At 42.2% G+C, this 21,229-nt stretch overlaps 1 protein-coding gene across 1 annotated transcript in view; it reads left to right on the plus strand.

The window, feature by feature from the left end:
* Positions 1-3,982: 3,982 nt before the first annotated feature.
* LOC145356995 (semaphorin-3D-like) overlaps positions 3,983-21,229 on the plus strand; it is a 103,398-nt gene continuing 86,151 nt past the window's right edge. The window contains exon 1 of the mRNA XM_080210026.1: positions 3,983-4,182. Within this exon, the coding sequence (XP_080066152.1) occupies positions 4,026-4,182 (157 nt within the window). The 5' untranslated portion in view covers positions 3,983-4,025. The remainder of the gene's footprint in view (positions 4,183-21,229) is intronic.

Below are 21,229 nucleotides of genomic sequence, written 5' to 3' on the forward strand. Positions count from 1 at the left end.
GCCTTAAAGCAAAAAGATGTGGTGTCCTGTCAGAAACATTTCCGTGAGGTAATTGGCAAACCAGAAAATGACGATGATGAAACAAAGAATGGTGACCACATATCTGACATGTGAAAGTATAAATACCATCACATCATCCAAAGTGTTTGCCAAGGTGAAATTTACCTGTCCTTAAAAAAGACCAGCAACTATTCACTATCAGCCAAGATTAGCATTTGCCCCTATTTCAATGTACTATCTCTGCGGACTTTATAAGACAGGTATCCACAGAAATGGAAGGCCATGGCAAAAACTAATACTGAGCAACGTTTTGACGTACAATGGTTCACTCATTCTAAGTGCATGACTCATAGTCCAGGATCACAAGTACAATCAATCCTCCTAGGTATCACCAATGGTTTACATCATGGAGACTAAGGGCCCAGTGATTGTACGTCTACCCAAATACTGTGATCTTAGACATTGACAAGCCATGGAATCAGTCAGACCTCATATGTCAGATCAATCTCAGGAACTGCTCATTACCTCAGCTTACACCCTCACATTGAAATATCCAGAATGTTTTGGCAAAGTTTCAAGGGAGCTGCAATGTTATGGTCACAGGAAAATCCAGGTTTGTTAAATGATCTGGTACATTTTGCACAATGCAAGTGTCAGCAGTTACAAGAAGAAACAGTGAAAGATTTCACATTGCAGAAACCATAAAAGGATGGCTTGGTTCAATTAACATTTCCACAAACACATGAAACATTTCGGCTCTATTGCAACAAACTAGAGATCTCCCTGGGAGTCATTTTTAAAGGCAAGCAGGTCATCATACCAGAATCTTTGTGATCAGATATGCTTCAGCAAATTGATCACCAACACATGAGCATAGATTAGACAAGAAAACTTGCAAGAGAGATAGTCCACTGGCCAAATATGAACAATGACATTGTGTAGTTGTCAAGAGTGCGAAGCATGTCAAAAGCATATACCAGGTTAGTGCAAGGAACCACTGGTTTTACATGAAGTTCCTACCCATTCTTGGTCCAAAATCTGAACTCTTCCATATCACGGCACTAACTTCATCAAGATCCAAGGACCCTACTATTCAACAATTGCCCAGGCAGAACACTTCAGGATATGTATGAGAAGTGGAATATCAATCACACTACTTCTTCTCATTACCCTAGATCTAACGGCTCAGGTGAACAAATGATTAGCATAATGCAATCCCAAATTCACAAATGTAGACAGTCGAAGCAGGACCTACTCTTTGCAATATTGTATTTGAGAATGGCACCTTTAAGTGCAACTATTCAATTTATTTATCTAAACTTTATTTAGCCAGGTGAGTCAATTGAGAACTAATTCCTATTTGTAATAAGGCCCTGGCTAAAAATGCAGCAACAGAAATTACACAACAATACAATTCATATAAACACTAAAATACAAATTAGAAAGAGAATTGATAGTTCAACAAGTACTAGTCTCTGTTTAGCAGACCCTTAACCCTTCAGCGAAAGGCATCCACGGTAATAAAATTAGTTAGCTTCAGCTTTTATTGTACCTTGACTCAGTTAGTGGCAACCACAAACTGAAATGAATTATGACCAAAGACTATGCTCACTCTCGGAGTGGCCAATTTGATCAAGTCGCATGATTTGATGATCATGTGCGGCAAACAGGCACATACCATTTCACCTGCTCTTACCCATTCTGTTCTCGCAGAAACTAGACAGCAACATTTCAAACTGCAAGAGGAGATGACAACCTGGAGAATAAAACAATAAAGGCAAAATACTGCAGAAGCTAGAATCTGAAACAAAAACAAGAAACATTGGAAAAATTCAGCAGGTCTGACAGCATCCATGGAGAGAGAACAGAGCCAACATTTTGAGTCAGGATAACCCTTCATCAGGATGTCATGTTGGCTCTATTCTCTCTCCACAGATGCTGTTAGACCTGCTGAGTTTTTCCAGCATTTTCTATTTTTGTGGTCAATAAAATGTTGGTACAGAATTGCTATATTTACATTTGGGGCAACAAGTTTGCATTCAGGATCCCAGAGAAGGTATGTGGCAACAAGGCATAATGACAAGGACCAAGTACTTGCGAAGTCATTAGACACAAAGACACAATGGTGAGACATAAGCAAGGACGCATCAGATCCATTCCACCTTCTCAATTGCCACACAGCCCTATTACACTTAAGTCAAGGTCTCAAATACAATCAGGGTCAACATCCAAGAATGACAGCCTCACAGATCACTGTGAATAATTAAAGAACCAGACACAGGCACAGTGGTTAACACTGCTGCTTCACAGCTCCAGGGACCTGGGTTTGAATCCTGGCTTGGGTCACTGTGTGGAGTTTGCACATTCTCCTCATGTCTGCATGGGTTTCCTCTGGATGCTCCGCTTTCCTCCCACAGTCCAAAGATGTGTGGATTAGGTTGATTGGCCATACTAAAATTCCCCCTTAGCATCCTGAGAGGTATAGGTTAGAAGGATTAGAGGGTAAATATATAGGGATTTGGGGGTAGGGCCTCGGTGGGATTGTGGTCTGTGCGGACTTGATGAGCTGAATGCCCTCTTTCTGTACAGTAGAGTTTCTGTGATTAGTTCTATGAAACCTCTAACAAGGTTATCATTCCAAGATCTGAGTACACCAGCAGATTACATCTCTGCTTTAGAGAGTCATAAATTTATCAGTCCTATATGCTTTTGTAATGGTAGCTAAACATGCATTATAAATACTTATACTTCTTTGGAAGGAGGAAAGCATCTTAAACAGAAAGGAAGATGTTGTAATGTGCTTAAAAGGAATGGCAGCATGCCACCACTGGAAGGGAAGTGTGTCATATGACCTAGTCTCAGTCTTGCTTTGGCCTGTGAACAGAATACAGCGCGCACATTTCTGCTGTTGATGGCCTCAAGCTTTCTATCCAAGGACATGTGTTTTAATATGTTTAGATTACATAATTGAACCAAGTTTACTCAATCCTTTATGAATGATTGGTGCTTTTATATCATTATAAAAACGCAACAGATGGGATTTTCCATACCTCCCCCCCCTACAAAACCCATTGTGAGGCAGTGGCGGCAGCCTGGCATTGGCTGGTTGCAGGATCTTCCAGTCTCACTGCTGTTAATGAGATTTCCCATTATTTGCACCCTTCACTGCTGGGGAACCTAGAGCAGCGAAGTCACTGTCAGTGCGACGGGAAGATACTGGGGCAGGCTCGATGGACCCAATGGCCTTCTTGTACACTGTAGGGATTCAATGACTTCTAAAACTCTAACCTGTCTTTGGAAATGGCTGGGAAATTACAGTGAATGCAAAAGTAATGCCATTGAAGTGGGTGTTTTTGGAGAGAAAAGATAGAAATGGCAAAAGCATTGTTGATAGATGGAAAAAATCAAATAGCTTGGAGTCTAATAGACTTTACCTACTCCAAAAATCCTTATGTGATTAATAGTGTTTCAAGTAAAATCTATCATGGTTTTCAGAGTAGTTCTCAGAAATTTTATTATTTGTTACGCCCGTTTTTTTTTTAAATCTATTTTCTTCATTATGTCTAAATGCCCTTTGGGCAAAGATGAGAAGAAAGCAGCATAAATTGTATCACACCACGTAACTTCCACCAAATATGTTTGAAATAAGTTATTGATTAAAGGATTTGCTGAATTTGAGAAACCTCAAGTCTAGCTTTTAGAGGATCCACAATAACTAAGGTGTTTTCTCAATGATATGCAGGTTAAAAGTTTTCTCGTGTTCAGCTGTTGTTCTGCAGATGCTAGTACTGCTGACTCTAATTATACAGTGCTTGGCTAACCTCTGCCAAAACTATTCCTTCACTGCCCGTTTCCTGCAGCATTTATGCAAATTGGTGGAGACTGATTGGCAGGAGAACTCACCACTCCTACTGTTAGTTTTAGAACTACTTTAGCAGTGAACTTTGAAGAATTGAAGTGGTATGAACTGTGCTAGTATACAGAGAGATTGGGCTGCGCTGGTGTGCTGACTGTAGACTTATAGCATGGAATGTAAATTTTTAATCAAAGATAAGGACCACAGGAGTAATTTAGCTTCTGCGCTGTTTAGTGCTGTTTGCTGCTGTGTTATCCTTTTCTTCCTTTTACCAGCGAACGATGCCTGGAAGCAAAGTAAACCACGGCTGAAGTTCTCATACAAAGGTAAAAATATAAGTGTATCACATATTTCAGGATCTTTGTTCATCTCGCTAAGTTATTTCAAGAACAGTGCCAACCTTGTAATCCTCACTGTGAAAAAAATATATTAACTCCTGCAGAATTGTGTGCATCTGAGACCCAACGTTGGAAAGTGATTATTGTGTTTGACAGAATAAAAGATGCTGCTGATTTTAATTTCACCTAAAATCTTTTTGATTTGTCACTCAAGATTTGATCCGACTCTCTAAGTTGTTTCTCTAAGGTTCCAGTAGTTTATTAGCATCAAGTAGTGATTTCCTGAGCAAGTTGTTTTCAGTCTAGAAGTTTCAATAATCCAGCAAAAGTCACCTAATTAGATTACTGTCGGAACAGAAACATAACAGCGATTGGGTATTGGATCATTGTTTGGGCAAGTGACTTGATATGTTCTGATGTCCTGGAATGAATAGTGCAATTTCGATGTTCATCTTGCTTAGCCCAAGATGTGTATGTCTTTTTGTGTAAAAGCGGCAAAAATGCTGGTTCTCTGGTCAATAGCTCCATATCATAATGACGGATTTGAATGTGGCCAGACGGTATGTGAGGAGGAGGAGGAGGACAAGAAGTGAATGAGTGGAGATAAAGAGTGAGCCCACCAACAGCATTAGGGCAGAGAAAGAAAGAAGAAGCACAAGGCAAGGGCGAGCTGTGTAACGGAGGCACGGAGACACTGATACAACTTGAGAAGCAACCCAAACCCATTAAATAATGCAATCACTTGTCCTAAATAGGCAAAAGGCCTGGGATACTCACTGAGAACACTCAAGCCAAATTGCAACTGCTCTTTCCACATGCTGCTGCTGCTGAACTTAACTTCATTTTAAATCAAGTTTACTTTAATTTGCAAAATGGACATAGAAAATACTGAAACAACCTATCCCTTTGTGGCAGCAAAGGTATACATACATTATGACCTTTTATTCAAACTTTGAAGGCAGTATTCCAGTTCTTAGCTTCAGAATAAATCCCGTGTTCACATGCATGTCTTAGCATGTGTCACCTCATTTCTCAGCTGCAACTCGTACTTTAATTGGAAACTAAAGAAGCAGTTGTAACTTCGGTTAGCTTTCAGCCCAGATGCAAAGAGTACTGACAATCAGTCGATCAGAATTTTAGTTTGTTTCTCAGAAATGATGACCACTTGATGAATAATTTATGAAATATATCACACAACCTGTTGGGCTCAATTCTATGTATTATCTTCAGACACTGCTGCAACACAAGCTGCTCTCAATCTCGAATGTAAATACCATTTTTAGGAAGCTTATGGGGCACTGCAACATTGGGCAACAGTGGCTGAGATCAATGTGAATGTAAATACTCCTTCCTCTTTTAACTTGAGGAAGAAAGAATGGATGTAAAGGCTGCAATCCTATAAGGATTAAGATAGGAGCCGCTTCTCGACATTAAAAAAATCTCCCTTTGAAAATGAACTGCTTTCTTGCTCTCCCTCCTTTCTCTCTCAATCACAAGCTCAGATCCTATTAGCATTCCTTTTGTTCTTTATGCCACAAATCATGATTGGAAAATAGCATTGCTGGGCATTCTAAGCACTTAGCATGACAGTTTGGTTCAGCGACCCCCATCTTAGCAACAGATGTCACCGCAATGATTATGCAGAGGAAGCATTTGCTGTTGCTAATGCTGCCACAGTCCTCTGACTGCACCTGAGTGTGGCAGAAGCGTGCTTTGTCTTTTCACAAACACTGTGCATTTGCTTGTAATATCACTCTTGCAAATCCTAAATGCAGAAAAGAAATCTTTGATACTCAATTTCATGAGGGTCGTTTTACTCGGAAGACCGGAGCTGCTGTTACAAATCACAGTTGATTGCAAGGCACAATACAATTTTCCCCCTCTATCCACTATACAGAGTTACGCAAGCTCTGTATCTGTCAGACACTAGACATTTGGCATCTGTTATAGGTCTGGGGAGAGGAACAACTCTGAGGTATTTGCGTGAATTTTAAATGTACTGTTGTTACTGACAGGTCAGGGGGCATTGTGACCTTTCGAGGAAAAGCAGAATCAGACACAACTGAAGAATCTTATGGTTTCCTCCAGTATTGGTTAATACATACATAACCTAATTCAAAAATAAGATGAATGAAGTTATTCATTCCATGATTTATTAAGCTGCAGAATGGAGTAATACTTTGTTGGGTTTAAGTGATCTATTTGGTAGCAAAATGGTGCATCTTTGCTGTTGCTTCCAAACTATAGGCTATTCCAGTACAGAATCACATCTGTAAAACATACTGCTTCCTATCATTGCTGGATATGATGGAATGTACAATGAAAGTCGTAAACCACAGAATATTTTCCCATTTCATTCCTGCAATTAATTGGGGGCAATAAAAATGCCTCTGATCTTGCCATTTTATTTATAAACATAATGAGAATTAGTGTCGTTGAAGAGCTGTCAACTATTCATTCATATTTTTTACATGACATTGGTATTTCTTTCTTTGTATTGGTCTTGAAGGATTGTGTTAATTGAGGGAAAAACCACATGTGATCTTCAATTGACATTACTGCTTTCTGTTCACAGCTGGCAGAGTCGGTCATACTTTGCCTTTATCTTATTTTCTCATCCAACAACACGGCTATTTTTAAATTCATCCAGGAAATAACCAATTACCCGAACTATCTCATAAACCTTCCATGAATTCAGAATCTGGTCCATAGTTAGAAGCACAGAATCCCGGCAGTACAAAAGGACACGATTCAGCCCATTGAGCCTGTACCGGCCGCAATCCCACCCAGGCCCTATTCCCGTAACCCTCTTTTACCCTGCTATTCCCCTTGACAAGGTCAATTTAGCCTGGCCAATCAACCTGACCCGCACATCTTCGGACTGTGGGCAGAAGCCGGGGCACTAGTAAAAAATCCACACAGACATGGGGAGAAAGTGCAAATTTCACACAGACAGTGACCTGTGGCTGGAACTGAACCTGGGGCCATGGCACTGTGAGGCAGCACTTCTTAATTAATCATGTAATTCATTGCAAAGAACCTTTCATTGCTTTGCATAACAGTTTGTTGTCCCATAGTCATCCATTCTGGTGAAGAGTAAAAGTGCAAGGGATATTCCTGTAGTCTAATTTGATTAATTTTGTCCAAGATTTTTTAATCAGCAATTCATAAAATCACCACAGTGCAGAAGGAAGCTATTTGGCCCAATGAACCAGCACCAACAACAATTCTGCTCAGGCCTTATATACCTAAAACCCCATTTGTTTAATTTGCTAGTCTCCTTGATGCTAAGGGGCAATTTATCATGGCCAGTCAACCTAACCTGCAAAGCTTTGGACTGTGGGAGGAAACCCACACAGACACGGGAAGAATGTGCAAACTCCACATAGACAGTGACCCAAGGCCAAAATTGAACCCAAGTCCCTGGCACTGTGAGGCAGCAATGCTAACCAGTATGCCACTGTACCATCCCGTAGATGGCAAGGCAGTGATTGGCGAAGAATGCCCTTTCCTCTCCATCTTTTCTGATTGCTGTAATATATCTCTTGTCACGTATTTTATTGTGGTTCTGGAAATGTTATTGCACAGTGTGTGAGATTTGCTGAAGATGCTCCAGCTGTTCTTAACTCCCATGAAAAAGCAATCCTTAGGGGCGCGCACATCTGGTCCTCATATGTTATTTCAGTAAATGCCCAAGCAGAGACATATGGAAGCGAGCAAGGCTATTGATACCATCAGAACGGGATTTTCATCCGACATGTTGTGTTGTCAAAAGCATAAAGTAAAAACAAAAATGCAGAAAGATACTAAGACATCCAGGCAGCAATCCGTGGACAGCGAGAAACAAAGATAACAGCGGGATTTTCCCAGCCCACTGCACTGTTTGAGTAGTGCAGAAGGCTGAGAGACGTCAGTGGGTGGCTGTAGCAAGGCTCACGACTGGCATCTGACCACGAGTCTCCCAGGCTATGTCTTTCCATATAATCAGTCCCACCCCAGAAATCGGCACACAGTTGATTACCATATGGAAATCATCATTTCCACATGATTAGCGAGCCTGAGACATCCATTAGTGTCTCACCACTGACAGGAGAGGTTTCCACCAGTGTGGTTTAAATTGGTCTCCAACAATGGGGACCAGTCCCTGCTGATTGGGACAGAGGCCATTGAGGCCCCCTCCGCCCCCCGGAAAGTTGGGGGTGGGGGGTTGCCCCACAGGGCACCCTGACACTGCCCACCAAGCACACTGGCACTGCCAGGCACCAGGCAGTGCCGAAGTGCCGGAGGATTGGAAAACGGCTAATGTTATGCCGTTGTTTAAGAAGGGTGGCAGGCAAAAGGCAAGGAATTATAGGCCAGTTAGTTTAACGTCTGTTGTAGGTAAAATGTTAGAATCCGTCATCAAGGAGGAAGTAGCGAGGCATCTTGAGGGGAATTGCTTGATAGAGCAGACGCAGCACGGTTTCATTAAGGGGAAGTCGTGTCTGACAAATTTATTGGAGTTCTATGAGGATGTGTCTAGGGCGGTGGATAGAGGAGAGCCGGTGGATGTGGTCTTTCTTGATTTTCAGAAGGCGTTTGACAAGGTACCTCACAAGAGGTTATTGCAGAAGGTAGGGGGGCATGGAGTTGGGGGTAGGGTGTTAGCATGGATAGGGGATTGGTTGTCAAATAGGAGGCAGACGGTGGGGGTCAATGGGTGCTATTCGGAGTGGCGGTTGGTGACTAGTGGAGTGCCCCAGGGGTCGGTGCTGGGGCCTCAGCTATTTACCATTTATATAGATGATCTGGAGGAGGGAACCGAGTGTATGGTGTCGAAATTTGCTGATGACACCAAGATTGGTGGAACGGCAAATTGCGCGGAGGGTGTGGAGAGTCTGCAGAAGGATCTAGATAGGCTGGGCGAATGGGCCAGGAACTGGCAAATGGAATTTAACGGTGGTCCACTTTGGTAGGAATAATGGTAGGAAGGACTATTACTTGCGTGGCGAAAAACTGCAGCAGGCGACGGTGCAGAGGGACCTCGGGGTCCTTATGCATGAGTCGCAAAAACCCAGCCTGCAGGTGCAGCAGGTGGTCAGGAAGGCTAATGGGATGCTGGCCTTCATAGCGAGGGGGATTGAATATAAAAGTAGGGAAGTCTTGCTGCAGCTGTATAGGGCATTGGTGAGGCCGCGGCTGGAGTACTGTGCGCAGTTTTGGTCGCCGCACTTACGCAAGGATATTTTGGCCTTGGAGGGAGTGCAGAGGAGGTTTACTAGGCTGATGCCGGAGTTGAGGGGGTTGAGCTATGAGGAGAGGCTGAATAAACTAGGCTTATACTCGTTAGAGTTTAGAAGAATGAAGGGAGATCTCATTGAGACGTATAAGATGATGAATGGGATGGATAGGATAGAGGTGGAAAGACTCTTCCCGCTCAGAAAGGACAGTAGGACTAGGGGGCACAGCCTCAAGATAAAGGGGGGGCGGTTTAGAACGGAGTTGAGGAGGAACTTCTTCACTCAAAGGGTGGTGAATCTCTGGAATTCTCTGCACGTTGAAGTGGTGGAGGCTGCCTCGCTAAATATTTTTAAGACGCGGGTTGATGGGTTTTTGATAAGTGAGGGGATTAAGGGTTATGGGGAGAGGGCGGGAAAGTGGAACTGAGCCACGACAGATCAGCCATGATCTTATTGAATGGTGGGGCAGGCTCGAAGGGCTAGATGGCCTACTCCTGCTCCTATTTCTTATGTTCAAAGGAGCAGGGCCAAATGGCAGTGAGGCCAACTGGGGATGGGGTCTATTGAGGGGGCTGATGGGTGAACAGTCTTCATTAGGGATCGGTGGAATTCGGAGGGAGGAGGGCTATTGGGGCTGGACATGGGAAGGGGGAGTGGAATCGGGGCTACACATTGTGGAGGGGTCGGAGGCGCACATGGAGGGCTGGCAGTTGGAGCTGGCCTGGCGATGGGAATTGGATATGCTGGCGATCAGGGGATGTGGGCATGGGAAAGGCCAGCGATCAACAGTGAGGAGGTTCTGTGAAGCCAGCGATTGGGAGGCTGGTGAAGGAGGGGTGAGATGCCAGTATGCATGCGTCATTCTCCCTGCCGACAGATCGGCGCATGTGCAGTCAGCCGCTTAGCGAGCTGATGCTGGCCTTTCCAGTGGGATGAGCCCCTGCGTCCTCACTTTCCGGTGAGAATGCCCCGAGGCACTCTGTGCATCACAGATTACCAATCTAAGTACACCCAAAAAGCCGGTGGGATGACTGTGCAAGTCATAAGCCATGGTAATGGGACAAGTAAAGCATGGAAGGGTGGGAGTAGAAGAGATACATATGGTCGCAGCAGAATAATTAATAAAAGGGAAGGGAAGGATGGAAAATCTGGCAAAGAAGAAATAAGGGATGATAGCTGCATCAAATCCGTGGCAAAGACTTCAGTGTACCCAAACAGGCGCTGGTGTGTGACAGCTAGGGGATTTTCACAGTAACTTCATTGCAGTGTTAATGTAAGCCTAATTGTGACACTAATTATTAAACAAACTTTAAGGTGTGGGCTGATGCTTGGGGTGAAGATTCCTTCTCAATACATAGCCAAAGGGATAGCATGTATCCTTGGTTCATGTCATTATTCCTACTGTCAGTCACTTCTGACTCACCTCCACCATATCATACACCCTTCTCTTTTATTTTATTTCCATCGTTCCCCCTCCTTTTCCCCAGCATTATAGTTGCTTAGAAGTTTAAATTTTATTTATTAATGTCACAAGCAGACTCACATTAACACTACAATGAATTTACTGTGAAAATCCCCTAGTCGGCACACTCCGATGTCTGTTTGAGTACATTGAGGGAGAATTTAGCACCGGCCAACGCAACTAACCAGCGCATCTTCCGGACTGTGGGAAGAAACCAGAGCACCCGGAGGAAACCCACCCAGACATGGGGAGAACATGCAGATTCCACACAGTCAGTGACCCAAGCCGGGAATCAAACCCAGGTCCCTGGCGCTGTGAGGCAGCAGTGCTAACCACTGTGCCACCGTGCTGCCCGAAAACTATTCATCCCTAACATCTTCCGATTCTGATAAGAGATTATCAATCCTTGCCTCTCGTTCTACTCTCCACAGATGCTTCCTGACCTGATGAGTGTTTTCCAGAATTTTCTGGTTTCGTTTCAGATTTGTAGCAACTTTTTGCTTCTGATGAAAGTTTGCACTTGATCATTGGTTTTGTCAGAAGTAGTTTCACTATCTATGTGAACTTCAGTGATGAAAGTAGCCTTGGCTCTCTGATTATGTTTTTCAAACATTGTCGATTAAGTTAACACTTTTCCTCTGCCTCCCACCTGAACCAATCTTCTGTACTACAAATCAGAAATTAAGCAAATGGTTTCACTATCAGAAGGACTTTTTTTCTACACATTGGAAACCAGTGGTTTACAGATCAAAAACCACAATGCCCAAAACGTTTATCACTGGGTTTTTATGTTGGCCACAAAATGAGTGTTACTTTGAGTAAGCCACCAATTTTTACCTCAATCTATTATCTGTTCACGCAATGGCTTTTGCATTCTTAAGAAGAAATGTACTCTGTGCTGAGGCAGGATAACAGCAGGCTACTATAATTAACTTCAAGCTTTGTAGGTGGGAAGGGTAAGTCACTTGGGCCCCTATTCCTGATGACAAATATTGTTGAAGATCGTGGGTAGAATCTGGCGCTGATCCTGGGAAACAAGGAGTGGGAGGCCAAAAATTAGCTTCCTGCCAGTGGGATGAACTTTTGCAATAAAGTTCAGGAAAGTTTAGATCCATGTCGAGCTTCCCATCTGCAAGTGTAGCGAAGCGCTTTTGCATGCACATGCATCTCATGAATGCTTATCAGAACGAAACTCCCCTCCCCAGCTAAATTATCGGTGAGCAAGTCCAATAGTACCTCCAGATTTGCGACTGCATATAGGTGGCGTGCAGCAGGCAAAGTATTCAACTTGCTGGAGGTGGAGTGAGAGCCAGTGTTTCTTTCCTTTGGGAAGCGTTGTTTAACTGGGGGAGGTGATCAGGTGGCGACAGTCTGAGAGAAATACGGCAGGGAGGCTGGTTGAGGGAGGCAGCCTGGGCAGAGGTGTGACCAGCATAGACAGTGATGGGAAAGAAGGGGCCAGTAAAGCGTTTTAGACGTGGGGCTCCTGTGAATAAATGAGGGTGGATTTCCAGGCAGTGATGGTGGGCGAGAGATGGTGCTCAATGTCATGGTCAGTGTTGTCTATGGTAGATTCCTGGGGTTTGAACCAAGGGTACTGGGCAGCAGAGGGAACAATCACAATGAGCAGTGGGATGACAGGCCCAGGGGTCACAGTCAGATAGCAGATGATCTCATGGGGAGGGTTAGGGTTAATGTTAGTGTTAGGACAAATCAGTTTGCGCGGTTAATGGAGAGGCTAGGGTGGGCATGGGAATTATAATGGTCAGAGGGGAGAGAATGCATTTGGAGAATGCTGGTTATAAGTTCTGGAGCAACGGCAGATTCAAGAGTAACATAGCAGAGATTCCGGTTATTGTGGGTATAACCAGGGTAATGATTGGAGGTTGGTGGGTGACAGGAGAAGGTGTTGGGGGGGAGAAGGTGTCTGGTAAGTTACATGCTCCATTTTCTCAAGGTCCTCCTTCTTCATACCATCGCTCGGTATGAATCCTCAAAATGAGAGGAGGATTTTTTTGGGTGGGTAGGGTGGTTAAAGATAAGCACAATTGGCCACTCAGATGTGTTGACTTATTTATGGTAAAGATCAAATGATAGTTGGTTTTCTCCCGGAACGTGGGCTTCATAACATTGGGATTCTGATAAGGTGTGGAACTGCAATAAAGTCTATGCTGAAGAATAACACTAGACAAAGGTGGAGTTGGTGGCTGTGGATAAGGAGGGAGGGAGCAAAAGAGTGAGGAAGTATTTAGCTCCCTGGGGCTCAATGATATGTGTGGGATATGGTGGTAAACCATAACAATATGCCAGTTCAGAGCCTCTAGGGTCCTTGGTAGATGGTTGATAATGGGGTGGATGGGACATCTATGATGGCAAGGCAGCGGTCTCTCGAATGTGTCTTGAGGATGATGGAGGGAAGCCCAGTAATACTTGACGAAGGGTGCATGGACATGGCTTTCATTACTAGAGTCAATGATGTTGTCCCATGTACATAGATTAATGAATGAGAATAGAACTCAACTGTGGCCCTCCAGAATGGGGCTCCAGCACGGTGGTGTGGGACGCGTGCAGCATAGTCCAATGTTAGCTTTAGAACTTCCCGTGGGCTAAAATGCTTAGGGACAGAAAGACAGTTTCAAAGAATATGCTGACAGATCACTTCTGGCATACATGATGCTGGGTCTGTAACCCTGCACTTCTAGTGATGGTCCAACTGAGAAGAAAGTGGCAGGAGCAACAACTTTCTGCCCACCGCTGTCACAAGATTTATCATTCTCCTCACGTATGTATATCTAATGATCTGACCAGGGCAATGGACAGCTATCCCATCCTCAGTTGATAATTACTCTCCCCACTCCCATCTCCCAACTTATACTCCATACCAAAAGTTTCCATGTTGTGCGTGTGTGTGAATGTGAATGAGATCACATTGGGTTGTAAGTATGAGAGAAAAACTAACACTTAGCGTAGCCCACCAAGAAATCAGTATTTAAAAGGGGACAGAAGGAGAGGAAGAGGGCAGGGAGAAGCTAAAGGAGTATTCTTGGGCATTTATTTAACATATCTCATTTGGGTGGAACTTTTGGATCTCACGAAAGATTGCAGAATGCCACTGACGGAAATAGTCCCATCAACAAATATAGAGATTTTTAAATATTAATGAAAAAAAGATCTTCTTGGTTTCTACCAATGTTATTTGATAGTTAACCATTGAGAGATATTTGAGACAGCAGAGCATTCTAAACCCAATCATGTGCAATGAGGCAGAATTAAATAATGACTTCATTGTGTAGGAGCCACTAGGTAGCAGTGATCATAACATGACTGAATTTTGCGTTCAGTTTCAGGGAGTGAAGAATGGGTCTAAAACTAATGTTTAAAACTTAAATAAAGGGATGTATGATTGTTTGAAGGAAGAGCTAGCTCAGGTGAACTGGGAAAATAGATTTAGGTCAGTAGAAATGCAGTAGCAGACATTTAAGGAAATAGTTCATCATGTTCGGTAAACATATATCATAGTGAGACTCCAGGAGACAAATGCATCATCTATGGGTAACAAATGAAGCTAAAGATAATCTAAAATTGAAAAAGACGTACAATTCTACAAAAGTTAGAAAATTGGACATCATTTATAAACCAGCAAAGAATGACTTAAAATTAATAAGGAGGGGGAAATTAGAGTATGGGAGAAGGATAGCTAGCAATATAAAAACAGATACCAAGGCCAAAATTTTACATCATTCAGTGCCTGATCCAGATGCATGTTAAATCACGTTCCCGACATCATTGCATGCCTGCATGATCTTTCAGCCAGCGGCGCACGCAAGAGTTAGAAGCGGCCTGCCAAAAATTAAGCACCGAAATTAACACTTTAAAGGACCAACTGAACACAATTTTACATGGCCTGTCTGCTTTCATGGCTGCTGGGTGAGCTGATTGGCCAGGTGGCATTTACATTTAAACCGCAACCTCAATCAAGGGTGGGAAAAACGTCAGGGTCAAAATAACATTTAAAACAGGCTTCTGGGAACTAAATTTTACGTTCAAATGCGCTACTTGGACACTCTTTGCAGTGTTTTCCTTTTGTAATTTATTTTTTACAGGTCAGCCATCCCCTGAGACAGCTCCACATCAGCTGTCACCCTGATGGAACACGTTGGAAGTACCAGCTCGCACCATCTCTTTTCTCTGCGCCTGCCCTCTTCCTGCCTTCCCCAGCAGTGCTGAGCCTTTCCCAGTACACATTTCATGCCGATTTCCCATTTGTTGGTTTTCAGGGGCTGATCAAGGCCAAAAGTGTGCTTAGTATCTGCTTCCAGGCCAACGAGAGCGCGCGCCAAATGGGCGAAAAATTCAGACTCACGGTTTTCGACAAATATTTAAAAAGGGAAAAGAGTAAAGTGGAGTGTCTACTGGAGAGTGGGTGAATCTGAGGAATTCATAAGGGGAAATAAAGAACTGGTGGAAGCATTGTGCAGATAATTGTGTCTGTCTTCAGTGTAGAAAACATCCCAGAAATACTCGTAAAATCAAAAAGGTAAAAGTGAAGGAGGAACTTAAAACAATTACAATCACCAGGAAAAGTGTATTTAGAAAAATATTAGAACGAAAGGCTGACAAGTCCCCAGGTCCTGATGAACTCCACCTGATATGCTAAAAGAAGTGGCTGTGGAGATTGTTGATGCATTGGTTTTAATTTTCCAAAATTTTCTGGTTTTTCGAAAGGCCCCAGCAGTTTGGAAATTAGCAAATGTAATTCCTCTATTTAAGAAAGAAGGGAGACAGAAAGCAGGTCACTATAGGTCGGTTAACCTAAAGCCTATCATAAGGAAATTGCTAGAATCTATTATTAATGAAGTTATAGCATGGGATCTTCAAAAACCTTGGCATAATTGGAGTCAACGTGGTTTTCTGAAAGGGAACTCACATTTGGCTAATTTATTATTACAGGAAGTAAAAAATAGTAATGATAAAGAAGAGCCTTTAGATGTGGAGTACCTGAATATCCAAAGTGTGTTTGATAAGGTATCACATCAAAGATAATGATGCAAAATAAGAACTCATGGTGTGGTCGGTAATATATCCATGGATAGAGAATTGGTTGTCTAACACTACAGAGTAGGGATAAATGGGTCATTTTTAGTTTAGCAGGTTGTAACAAGTGATGTGCCACAAGAATCAGTGCAGGGGTGTCAACTATTTAAAAGTTATATAAATGACTTGGATGAAGGGATGCCTTCCTCAGACTTCCTCTAATCTGCACACTCCAGATTCCACACTCCCGTTCTTCCAAAGTTCCACCTCAGTGCTGGCGATTTAAGTGGCCAGCTGTCTCTGTGAGCCCACGCATGTGCGAACCATAGCCTGACCCCTGTCCTGCTTACTGAGTTTGAGCATGACACTAAGGTAGATAGGAAAGTAAATGGTGAGGAGGACATAAAGGTCAGGATTTTCATATCCTGGAAATGTCAGAATTTTCTAACTCCTGTCCCTGAACTTAGCATTTCCCATCTTCACAGTCAAAAAACTGTGTGGTTGAAAATTGTAAACCATACTGCGAACAAAGTGCTGATGTGTGGGCTTCACTTCTTATGATACTGTGGAAAAACATGGAAGGCTTTGTGCTCGTTATTTTTGGACCAGAAACAGGAATGTTAATGTTGCCACATGAATGCCCATTGTGTGGTGACTTACAACTTATAGGGCAATGAACTTGCTTTTGAGAAAAAGGTAAAAGTGAGGGAGGAACTTAATCTGTAATCCAGTGCAAACATTGAAAACAAAAAAATGATCACATTACAGTTCTGTTCACCAGTTTAAGCACTTTGGTTTGAACACACTTGTTGAATAAAATCAGCGTCGTTACTGTTCCAAAAATTGTTAGGTTATTGTCTCAGGCAATTTGAGATGAGCACTTCGCACCAGAGCAAGTCCTGATCCTGACCAGGCACAAAAGAGCAAAGGCTTAGACATTTCTTCATGAAGTAGAGACGTAAACCACTCTAAATGATTTTTAACGATTCATTTTATGGGACACAAGTGTCACTGGCTGGGCCAGCGTTTATTGCCCATCTCTCCATTTCAGAGGGCACTTGAGAGTCAACCATATGGCTGTAGCTCTGCAGTCACACATAGGTCAGAACAGGTAAGGATAGCAGATTTCCATCCCTAAAGACCATTGGTGAACCAGGCGGGTTTATACAACAATTGACAATGTTTTCACGGTGATCATGAGACTTTTAATTCCAGATGTTTATTGAATTCAAATTTCAACCTCTGCCCTGATGGTATTTGAACTCAGATCCCCAGGTCTGGCTCTGGGTCCCTGGGTTACCAGTCCAATGACAAGACCACTGCACAACTGACTCCCCTAAACAACAGAGGAGGAATTAGGACTGGTATAATGCAACTGCAACATTTTGCTGCACAGCTCTGGTTTGCCCTCTGAATCTCAGATGCCAAAATAGCTTAGGGCCTTCCAGGATCTGTGAGCAATGGAAGGCCTTGGAGTGTTTTCGAGACACCAAGAATAATTTACAACTTAGTCTTCTAAGTTTTACTTTGTTTTGTATCCTGGCCAATATTTGTCTGACAATCAATATGATAAAACCAGATTGTCTGGTTGTTAACACATTGCTGTTTTTGGAGCCCTGCTCGGTGCAAATTGGCTACTGTGTTTCTTGCAGTGCATGAGATGATTCAGGGAATGGAGAATTATCATGAACTTGTATTGCATGCTTAATTTGGGGATGTTGGCACAAAAGGCAGCAGTTGATAGAATCGAGAAGTCATTGGGGTAGCATCACTTTGCCTATTCTGATTGGTTTGCTATATTTTTAAAAGCAAGAAAAATAACATAGTGAGAAACCCAAGGAAGAGGTGGGATAGACACTCTGCAAGTGTGTAGCAGAAAGCAATGTGCATCTACAGACTGAATAAAAAAATTGAGTTAATTGTGATAACCCCCAGGAATTACATGGGAAATCACTGTTTGACCTCCCTGTAGGACTCATTGAATATTTATTTATTTAATTAATGTAAACAAGTAGGTTTACATTAACACTGTAGTGAAGTTACTGTGAAAATTCCCTCATCACCACACTCCAGTGCTTGGGTACACTGAGGGAGAATTTAGCACAACCATTGCACCTAACCAGAGCTCCCCAGGGATTGGTACTTAACTAACCAGGTGGAGCTTGTACACTCAGCAGGCCATTGAATAAGTCCATTATTGTATTGTACCAGTTGTGTGTTCACCACAGGCTTGTGGTTTTGCTTTACTTTTATGTTGTGCATAAAACACTGTTTCCTTCACCACTGACTCATGGATGTATTATCGTAAAATTACATTCATATCATTCAAATCAACAAAGTCTTCTTTAAAGTTGTATTTATTAGTGTCATGGGTACATTAACACTGCAATGAAGTTACTGTAAAAATCTCCTAGTTGCTACACTCCCGTTCGGGTACAGTGAGGGAGAATTTAGCATGGCCAATGCAACTAACCAGCATCTCTTTTAGACTGCTAAGTATATATGTTTACCAAAATATATTTGGAAGTTCTACCTCGCGCTATTTGGTCCCCAAGAGGAAAACTAAATTAATAGATAAAGCTAGGAAACACATCAAGATGGATGTACATTTTTACTTTAAATTAGTTACATTTGCGAGGGAAATGAGTTGAGAATAGCCAATCGAAAGCCACCAACATGAACAATAATATCTTGGTTGCTACACTCCATTCTGGGAATTAATCAGATAAAAAAAATCTCGAAACTGACCCTAGGGGATTGAAAAAAAAGAAGGCCTTTGTTTTAAAACATCACTTTGTCAGAACATATTGCTTTATGAATTGAACGTATTTTTAAAAGGAAAAAGAAAAATCAAGCAATAATGTGTATCCAATCTGAAAATAATCAGCTGCAGATTATACAGTAAAAGTAAGATCTAAATACACACCGCCATCACAAGTAACTGTGCTCTTGCATTAAGATGTTTAGTAAGTGTAGAGCAAAATTATACAACTTGCTGGCAAAGCTTTATAACACTACTTATTCATAAATTGTAATGTTTAAACAATCTATTTAACAATTCAGTCTGGGCAAAGAAAAACTCTTAATCAAAACATATATTCAATACAGATGCTCCATCTCAGGATTCAAGCTTATTGCGCAAGCTTATATTTTGCATTTATATGGATGGGAAATAATTTTAAACCAGGCAGTGGAATTCAAATGTGAAAGAAGTCACACTTGGAAGTGTTTGTCAATCTTTTCCAGAAGGTAGTTTAATTGCAGCCCAGTGTAACGTCAAGTTTAAAGAATCAAAAACTCTTAAAACTTCATTTTTAATCGCTTAAATTTTGTGTCGATTGCCCTCCTGGCACATCTCTGGTAATTAAAATTTAATTGGCATAGGAAGCTGGTGAGTGGAGCTTTGCACATGCAAGTTTGGATCCGTGCCCAACACTCTGTCTTTTCTCTGGCCAGAGACAGCTGTTTACTTTGTGACTGCCTGCTCTGTGTTGCCCATTTGAGGTCTAGCTCCTGGAGGATAATAATAAATTTGAGTTAAATTAATTACCTGAGGCAGTGAATTGATTTTAGAAAATTCGGATCATTTTCCACTTTGATCAGTGCTTTATTTCAACCATGGTTTTGCATTAGCGCTCTCACTTCTTTGTTAGGTTATGGGCTCCAGTGATATGAGCACATAATTTAGGCTGGCACTGCAGTGAAGTTGTGAGGGAGTGCTGCACTATTGGCGGCACATTCTTTCAGATAAGATATTAAAATGAGGCCATGAGTGCCTTCTCAGGTAGATGTAAAGAAATGCGGCACTTTTTGAAGAAAAGTTGGGGAGTTTTGTTCTCCTGACCAACATTTATCCTTCCATTGATACCATCAAGGACAGATCACCTGGTCATTTATTTAATTGCTGTTTGTAAGAGCTTGCTGCACCCAAATTGGCTCCCAGTTGCCTACAATAGAACATTAATTGCACTTTAACTGTAGCTAGTAGCTGTGAAGTGCTCTGGGACATACTGACATCTTGAAAGGCACTATTTCTTTGTTTTTAAGTACACTGCCTGAATTAGGAGTTTATAAAATTGAAGTAAACAGAAAATGGCTCACTGAGTTTGAAATACTATGACACATCAGATATGTGTGTGCATATCCTATTGATGCAAGTTTTACAAGATAGAACATGTGATTTCCCCTCGCATGTTGTTACAACCACATGAGGAGGACTGAAATCACTCTCCTGTTCTATCACTCCAGGTCTCACCGTAATGGAGGTTTCTCATAGTATCATAGAATCCCCACAGTACAGAAAGAGGCCATTTGGCCCATCAATTCTGAACAATTATTACCCAGGCTTACCCTATATCCCCACCAATCTAAGGGGCAGTCAACCTCACCTGCACTTGTTTGGAGTGTGGGAAGAAACCCGGAGCACCTGGAGGAAGCACATGCAAATTCCATACAGTCACCCAAGGCCGGATTTGAACCTGGGCCCTTAGTGCTTGTGAGGCAGCAGTGCTAACCACTGTGTTACTTGAATTTGTGAGGTTGAAGATATTTATTCAGTATCTGTGCTTTACCATTTATGTACGAATTGCAAATAAACCAATGTGACAGATTTCTTAAGTTTAAAACACAAAGGAGTTCGGAAGAAAGGAGTTAACTTTCACTGAGTTAAAACCCATGCTCTCAAGATAGAGAGAATGGCTAAAAAGGCAAACCCACTCCCTAATCTTCACAACATATTAGCAGCTTAGTATCACAGTGGTTAGCATTGCTGCCTCACAGTGCCTAGGACCCGGGTACGATTCCGGCTTGGGACAGTTTCTGTGTGGAGTTTGCACATTCTCCCCGTGACTGTGTGGATTTCCTTTGGGTGCTCAGGTTTCGTCCCACAATCTGAAAGATGTGCTGGTTAGGTGCATTGACCCAAACAGATGTTGGACTATGGTGACTAGTGGGAATTTTACAGTAACTTCATTGCAGCGTTAATGTAAGCCTTACTTGTGACTAATAAATAAATTTTAACTTTCACATGCCAAATCACAAGCTGTATGGCAGGATGTTACTTTTTGGCCAAAGTAAACTGAAGTCACTGAAGAAAGGAGTTCATTGCTTATGAGTTCTTTGCTGGTATGCATGATTACAGCAGACTCTTTCCAAGGTGGTCTTGAGATTTCAACGGAATTGCAGCCCATGTAAACTATTATTTTTGGAGACGGTCGCCTTTTTAAACAGAATCTGTTTTTTTCAGAAGCTGATGATATTTGCACCTGTTACTTTTCATTTGAAAAATCTCTGAGCGCAATCTTACCAAAAAGAATTCTAA

The sequence above is a fragment of the Carcharhinus amblyrhynchos genome, chromosome 22, assembly GCF_965287045.1.
Source record: "Carcharhinus amblyrhynchos chromosome 22, sCarAmb.v2.hapA, whole genome shotgun sequence".
NCBI lineage: Eukaryota > Metazoa > Chordata > Chondrichthyes > Carcharhiniformes > Carcharhinidae > Carcharhinus > Carcharhinus amblyrhynchos.